The sequence below is a fragment of the Camellia sinensis genome, chromosome 4, assembly GCF_055761805.1.
Source record: "Camellia sinensis isolate YWXY chromosome 4, ASM5576180v1, whole genome shotgun sequence".
Classification (NCBI taxonomy): Eukaryota; Viridiplantae; Streptophyta; class Magnoliopsida; order Ericales; family Theaceae; genus Camellia; species Camellia sinensis.
The window spans coordinates 10,732,227-10,740,600 of record NC_138964.1 but is presented as its reverse complement, the minus strand read 5'-3'; the positions used below and the strand labels follow the sequence as shown (position 1 = coordinate 10,740,600).

Sequence of the window (8,374 nt, the reverse complement as noted above, 5' to 3'; positions counted from 1 at the left end):
GCCAAACGGCATTGGCGGGAACAAGCAGCCCGACGACATCACCCCGGCCTCCTATGACCGTGCTACTTAACGAGTCCAATAGTGCCATTCGCCGAGCTCCATCACAACTGAGCTCAGTAGCACTCTGGCACGATTGTGCTCCAGCCAAGTTAGGCCGATCTGTGGAAGACCTTTCTTGTTGAGCTAATCATGCGAACAACAAAGCCTGGGTTGACAGAAAATCATCTCGGCTGAATGGGCCCTGGACTTCAATCGAGCAAACCAACCCTGGATCAGCCCAGGTTAGCTCGGCCCAAGCACACTCGGACCTCTTTCAGCCCGGCCTTTACCATGGCCCAAGGCCAAATTGAGAATCTCCCTCTCAAATTATAACACAATAAAAGAAAAATTCATTTAATAATTTTAGCCTTTCATGCTACAAAAATGTAACTTAAATAAATATATATAATAAATTTATATGATATTAAATTATAACTTGATATTAGAAATAATTATTATAAAAATAAAAGTGATTCTAATTATTTAAGAAATTCAATATAATTAATATTATAAATAAGAAAGACATAAAAATAAGAAATAATTTTAATATTTTATTTATAAAAAAAGTAAAAAAAAAAGTATAATAAAATTAATTGGTAAAGTATTTTTAGTATGTATAATCCTATTAGGCTTTGTGTATGGGTAATTTAGATTAAGTAGAAATATTTTAAATAATAAATTTTAAAAAGAATTTGGTAAAAGGATATATTGATGTGGCATTTAAAAAAAAAAAAGAGATGTGCCACATAGGAGGCACTACAAGAAAATCCAGCTTTGGCAACTAAAAAATGAATTTTCGTCGCTGAAAGTAGGACAATCGGCGACTAAAATGGAATTAGTCGCCAAAAGTGAACACTTTTGGCGACTAAGACAATTTAGTAGCCAAATGCATAGTTATTGGCGACTAAAATCAATTTCGTAGCCAAAAGTAGGGTTTTGGCGACTAAAATTCAGTTTAGTCGCCAAAAGTGCAGATTTTTTGCTACTAAAAAAAATTAGTAGCTAAAAGGAGGGGTTTTGCCGACTAAATCCGACTTTAGTCGCCAAAAGTGCTGTTTTTGGCTACTAAAAAAAATTAGTAGCTAAAAGGAGGAGTTTTGGCTACTAAACCTGACTTTAGTCGCCAAAAGTGGCTGTTTTTGGCTACTAAAAAAAATTAGTAGCTAAAAGGAGGAGTTTTGGCTACTAAACCCGACTTTAGTCGCCAAAAGTGCTGTTTTTGGCTACTAAAAAAAAATTAGTAGCCAAAAGGAGGAGTTTTGGCTACTAAACCTGACTTTAGTCGCCAAAAGTGGCTGTTTTTGGCTACTAAAAAAAAATTAGTAGCTAAAAGTAGAGATTTTGCCGACTAAAACTGACTTTAGTCGCCAAAAGTGGCCTAAATTTTTTTTAGTAAATAATTTATTTTTTAAATAATTATATTGAATTAAAATAATTATATTTGTATATATTATTATTTTGTATTAAACCGGTTAATATACTATATAAATAATATATATTGCATATATATTCATGTGAAGTTGTAGTGGCATAGTGGAGGGAGTGTTGTGCATAAAGGCTAGGAATATGGGATGGTTAGGGTTCGAAACTCAGGAAAAGCGAAAAAAAGTCGATTTTTTTTTTTTGCCGGAAACACCTTTGGCGACTAAAATTTTAGTCGCCAAAAGTCTTTATTTTGGCGACTAAACCGTTTAGTCGGCGATTTAGTGACTATTGGCGACTAAATTTTTAGTCGGTAAATGTATTATTTCCAAAAGTGAAAAACACTATTGGCGACTAATTTTTTAGTCGGTAAACACCTATTTTTGGCGACTAAAAAAAGTTTAGTCGCCAATACCCTCCGCGACCAGAAATACGCGACAAATGTGGCGACTAAAAAATTTTGTCCGAAAAAGTCAAAAACTGACTTTCGGCGACTAAAAACAGACTTTTGGCGACTAAAAATTAAGTCGCCAAAAGTGATTTTTTTTGTAGTGAGGGAGAAAAATTGAGAACAAATATTACTTTTAATAATATATACTAGCAGCTGACTCGTGCAATGCATGCGCTTTTTTTTGTTTTCAAAAAATATTTGATGGTACAAAGTGTATTATAAAAAATTAAAATTAAAGTGTGATTTTAATTATTTATTTTGATAATATTAGCGCTATTGTTCTATAAAATTGTTACTTGAATACTTATATATATATACATATATATTAATTTTAGTTAAATTATTTGTGTATTTTAATAATTTTAGTTCTATCGTATTATAAAAATATAATTATAATATAATAATTTTGTATGATATATATTAAATTATATAAAATAAATACTCATTTTGATATTAAAAATAATAGTTAAATTAGAAAAAGAATTAGTGACATAAAATTAAAAAAAATTATAACTATTTTATTTTCTTTTATACTTATTTGAAAAATAAAAATATGTAGAAATAAAAATTATATAAAATTTATCAAAAAATAAAAATAAAAATATGTTGTAGTTAGATTATCATATAATGATTTTATATATATATATATATATATATAATTATAAGATAATAAAATAAACACTTTTAATTAAATTAAAATATCGACTATATAAAAAAAATTCAACAACGATTAACTAAGAAAAAATCACATAACAATATCTAAACCCAAAAAGAAAAAATAATAAAAACATCAAAACGATAGATACATCTCAATGTGTGGAGTGATTAATCATTTATAATATGATGTCAAAATATAAAAGAATTTTTTGTTCAGCAATTGAAAAAGTAACTCAAGCAGTAAATCCAAACCTTAGACGTTCCTCGAGAGTGTCATTGATATGCAGGTTTTTCCTCCTATGAGTTGTGATTATATAAAATAATGTAGGAAATGAAGTATAATTTCATATATATAAGCACTATAAAATTTAAACGACAAATCCATAATATAGAATAATATAGAATTGGGATTGAGCATAAAATAATGCACGAGAAAATAAGAAAAAGAAGAAAAAAAAAAGCAATTTAGCATTAAAAAAAAAAACATAATACCTTGAAAGAATTAAAAAGAAAAGCGTGAATTAATGTAAAATTTGTATTGAGTTTGTAGATTATCTCTATTTACCATGAAAATATATGAAAAAGAAAATATTTATCAAATAGAGTCTAGATAAAACAGGTAAAGTTAGCATAATTTAAATTATCCTTGAATTTGTGTAGAATTCTATATGTAATTAAGAAAATACTTACTGTAGTGACTCTCTTAGAAAAGAGTAAGCGCTTATAATGTGCCACTTAAGTATAAGAAAAATACAACTTTTAATAATATATATATGATATGATATGAATTTGAGAGAACTTGAGATGGTCGTGGAGCGCCATAATGGGTTCCATTTTGATTATCCAAACAATTTATTTTGTAAAATCCCTCCGTGTGTATGATTCATGAAAAAAATTTAATCAATCTAATAATCTTATCGTTTTCATTTTACCGTGCTTCTCTCAAAAAAAATAAATGGTCAATTTTTAAAAAACATGTTGTTGCCTATTTTTTTAAAAGTAAACACGATAAAATAAAAAAGCTATGATTATCGGTTCAAACTTTTTTTTTTTCCCCATGAATGTTAAACATTGACTACCTTACAACGTAAACGGTACGGATCATTTAAATGGAATTTATTGTATGCCTCACATACCTTACAAATTCTCTCATTTAAATTTGAATTTGAGAAAAGGCTAACTTAAAATTTAGGGTGAATTACATTAATCTCCCGTAAGGATTAAAAAAATAATAATACAGTAAGCTCCTTAATTTTGATATAATTACATTGACTTTTCTTTAAGTGGACTAAAAGTAATGTAGATGGTATGAAAATATAAAAATAAACAACGTAAAGTATATATATATTTTTAAAAGAAATGGCAATATCATTTTTTTATTTATATAACTGACAAATTATTATTGAAAATGAAGTTAAGTGTCATATGATTTAAAATTTCAAAAAAACTTATAATTTTGTCAAAGTTATGAGATTTATTATATTTTTTTTAAATTTCAAATGAGAGATTAGTATAATTTACACTAAAATTTATTGAAGAGGAGAGGGAGGTGATTATGAAACTTGGCAATTTTTTTTTTTTTGGTAAATTTGTTTTTAATGGTGTTTTTGGTTGGAGTCCCAGCTAGAGTGCGTCTTTTTTGAACTAATAATGCTAATGCCTTGAACCATACTGCCAATAGGGAAAAAAAAACATTTAGGCACGCTCAAAAGTGATATCCCAAACCCAATTGCTATCTGCTATCAAAGGGATGTGAAGATGATGTTAGCCACTTCCTTCCTCCCAGTCCTTAGAAAACTTAAGCCCATATTGTATGTCCCATCTCACTTCTATACTAACTACCACTCCCTCCCTTTTAACTACCTTTTGAATTCTTGTTCTTCTCTTTCAGACCTCAAATGAATCCATGTTCTGATCCTCACATATGAGTCCCACAAAAGCCTCCTATTATCCACCAAACTCATCACCGTAGCTCACTCCTTGGACCCAACAATGGACTATGCTCGCACAGTTTTATTTAATGCCTGACAGGGATTTATTCCTCTGGAACACCATGAAGGACTCTACAAGTGCTAGAAGGATTGAAAGAGGAGGAATTCTAGGCACTGAATGTTTGATTCCAGATAGAAAATCTGATTACATGAGGCATTTATAGGCCTAATAGGCAAGCGGAGAAATAAATCAATTTCTGTATCCAATGAATCATACATGAATCTTCCTAAATACATTCACTCTAGAAATATATGAACCCCAAAAATAAATGAACAAAACATAAATATATACCTCTAGAAATGTGTAAATTAACTTAACTAAAATTATGTTTATTATTTCAACACCCCTCTTTAAACTTAATTTTTTGTAACGCCAAGCAAAGTCCAAAACTATGTAAAGTATTCGTACTTAAGAGGCTTTGTGAATATGTTAACAATTTGATCATGAGATTTCACAAACTTAAGTTGCAATTCCATGGAGTAGTTTCCCTATTCCACTACTTAGTTTATATTAGCTTCATTTATATGTGTATCGCTTTCCATAATTGTCATTCATGCAGTCCAAATCAAGGCTTCGGGTCCCCTGTTCCAAAAGCCTGTCCCAATTCACAACTCATCTGTCATATCCCTTACCTTCCGACTTCGTGGTTGTCCTCGCCACCTCGCTGCGCACCTTAATCTGTGTTTCGGCTTCATCACCGTGGTCAGACCAAATCATCGCCACAAGGTGGCTGTTCCGCAGCCCCGAAAAGGAGCCATAGTAAGATCCAGTCACTGTAAATGTTTAACAGTGGCTGATCTGCTGCATCTCAAAGTTCAACGGAGCTGATTGCACGATCTGCCTGGTTGGAGTATGCCAACAGCAACCAGATCTGCTCGCCGTCGCAGTTGCGCTACGAATTTCATGAGATCCACTACCAATCGTCGACGACGAAGACGATGCGGCGAATCACCCTCTTTCTCATCTTTTAATGTAAACAACACCATATATATATATATATATATATAATGTCACATATAAGCTACCTGTATGTTGTGTAATTAAGGTAAGCCCAATTCACAAATTTCCCTATTTTAAATCTTGCTGGTTTTGTTCATACATCTAGTTTGCAGGTATGAATGATACCAATGGCTACTTCCGAATACTTTTGATTGCTGGTATCTGTAAATAGTATGTGTCAATAGCCAAGAACATGAAATCTTTGATGATGATAGATGGTCTATCTGTCTGATTCTGTTCCTATTTTCAGGTTTAGATGAGTCATATTTGTTGGGTTGAGAGAGAATCCATACAAAACAGAAGGCTAACAGAGTTATAATTGATCTTTAAGACTAGACACATGTCAGCATGAGAATTAAGGGACAGAGAGTTGGGACAGGCTTTTGGAACAGGAGATCCGAACCGCCAAATCAAAGACCTAACAAATTTAATTAACGAACCAATACTGATAAGTAAAAGCTGGCCTTATGGTCAGGCAAGACGTGTCTCACACCTTCCCATCTTGTACCTTAGCCTGCAAAGACCTAGTCTTCAGTGAAGTTAGACCATGCCTTATTTTGGAGTCAAACATTTTGGTTCCTTGATTTACCCTGAAACCAAGTGGCAATTCTTAATCTTTTTCAAAATCTAAATCAAAACAAACATTTTTCCAAAATCCATTGCACTTGTATATGTTACTATCATTTGTCACACAATTTTTCATGTTGAACATTGCAACATGTTTTTATTGCAGAAGAAAACTTAGGGACCATAATCCATTTATTGGTTACAATGGATGAAACTAGATGATATATGCTTGGAATTCTTCATCTTGTTGTTGATCTTAATAAAAAGACCGATTACTTTGCTTGCCGAAAATGCCAGGTCCATATGTTGAAGACATGAGATCCACAAGGAGGGGGAACTGTAGGAGCATGAAAGAAGAAATTGGTAAACATGCTGATGTAACAACTAAACTAAGTAGCCAGCTGTTCTTGTCACCCAACATAAGACAGATTGTCGAGCTAAAGGCTACAATCATGGTTGTTATGGAGAGGAACAATGTAACAAAGCCAACAATCAGCCTATGGGGAAGAACATAGAGAAAATCGTCTTCAGCATATCGTGAAGTGAGGATGGACAAGAATATCAGAAGAGAAGTGGTGGACATGAATAGAGCAATTGCATCCGAAACTAGAAAAACAATAAATGCTTTTTCTGTGGAGAAAATTGGGAGTCCACTTGTGTTATTGTTCCCACCTGGAACAGTCATCGCAGCAGCAAATACTATAGCAGTAATGAGTGTTGTTGCAAATGTGCATGAGGTCGCTCGGTTTTTCATCCATTTCTCTCCTTCAACTACTAAATCCATGTGTTTATTGGTGAAAACTGTTGAAGGAGTTTCTCCATCGCCATTTTGCATTTCTATATAACTCGGGTTCACAAACTTCTCCACTTCCTGTACGATAGCCAAGCATTTTGAAATAATGGATCAATGTATTTGTCTTTTTTAAGACTAAATTTTGAAAAATTATTGTTTGATCTTAAATTGAAACTACACATACTTAGGCAAAAGAAATGCAGATGCTCACACACAGACATTACTAGCATACATCAGTAATTAGTCCTTGGAATAGAAAGAAGTATTGTATTACCTTAAACCATTGTAACTCACGCTGCATCTGCAGAGCTGCACCAGGAACAACATTGAGTTTCTCTATAGGTGCTTTGTTTCCAACCAAGTGTAGCAGTGTGTTCCCTTCATTATCTATCAATCGTGTGATATATTGTTTATACTCACCCATTTGATACAACAGGTTGAAAACATTTTCGTGGCGCTTTATAACTGCAAGTTCAAATATGTTTCGATCTTCTGAGTTTTGATCAAGAATTGCTGTAGGAAACGAATTCACAATCTCTTCTATAATCTCGTGAATCCCTAACTTTGCTGCTACGAGGAGTGGATTTCTAGCAAGTGATCTATAAGCTTCCAAGTCTTCTAAAGATCTGACTTGCTCACATAAGTATTTAACTAGTTTGAGTGCTTGATTGTGCTTCAATTTTAGCTCTCGTATGTGTTTAATGGGAGGCACTGCAATTGCATAAATCGTAGGTATGGTAACTTATAATTGAATCAATGTGTGTACAACTATAAAAATAAAAAATAAAAAAGCAGTACAAAAAAAGATATAACTGAATCAATGTATGTTTAATTAACTAGTGCTTCTCGTCCATTACCTAATAATTCCGAGACTCTCCAAAGCATGTCCTTCACTTTTTGCCTTTCTGTATGTCATAAAACACAATAGAACTTGTTTTCATTTGGGAGGAAAATGTTATGATTATATCTAAGTGCATTGTGTAATTGACAAACTAAAACTAACTTTGTAAAAGATTTACAAGCAATTTGAACAATGTGTGTGCAATTCAAGTAAGTAAAAAGAAAATAAAATAATAAAAATATATAGTATCATAATATGTGTGGGGTTTAAGTGGTAAAAGTTTCATTCTCTTAGAGTAAGGTCTTGTTAACTTAGCTATCTAATTTTTTAATAGAAAAAATCATGTGCCGCGTGGCATGAGGACAAGCAAAGTATTCAGGACACTAAAAGACATCAACAATGATTCATCCCCCTTTTCCTCTCACCCCCTTTGACCCCCTCTCTCTCTCATTGGTTACATTTTCTTTTTCTTTTTCTTTTTTTTCCTGCTCCTCCAATCACCCACTGCCACGTGGCAAAGGGGGGTGAGGGGGTGACCCCCAAAAGGGGGTCCCAAGCATTATTCAAAAGACATATTCACTTTATATAATAGTATAATAGTATAGATAACTAA

The 8,374-nt window shown here is 32.4% G+C and overlaps 1 protein-coding gene across 1 annotated transcript; it reads right to left on the bottom strand.

The window, feature by feature from the left end:
- Positions 1 to 6,204: 6,204 nt before the first annotated feature.
- Positions 6,205 to 7,941, bottom strand: LOC114322557 (uncharacterized). Its single transcript, XM_082924230.1, has 3 exons — positions 7,778 to 7,941; positions 7,195 to 7,631; positions 6,205 to 6,998 (listed from the first exon to the last, which is right to left on the bottom strand). The coding sequence occupies exons 1-3, from the start codon at positions 7,803 to 7,805 to the stop codon at positions 6,384 to 6,386; spliced, it is 1,080 nt and encodes a 359-aa protein (XP_082780356.1). The 5' UTR covers positions 7,806 to 7,941; the 3' UTR covers positions 6,205 to 6,383.
- Between the last annotated feature and the right edge of the window lie 433 nt (positions 7,942 to 8,374).

Excerpts from the sequence above, each read along its gene's own strand:
- LOC114322557 (XM_082924230.1), bottom strand. The coding sequence starts at position 7,805 with ATGCTTTGGAGAGTCTCGGAATTATTAG. Across the intron at positions 7,632-7,777 it reads GAGAGTCTCGGAATTATTAG|TGCCTCCCATTAAACACATA; the intron begins GTAATGGACGAG and ends ATGCAATTGCAG. Across the intron at positions 6,999-7,194 it reads GTGAGTTACAATGGTTTAAG|GAAGTGGAGAAGTTTGTGAA; the intron begins GTAATACAATAC and ends GCTATCGTACAG.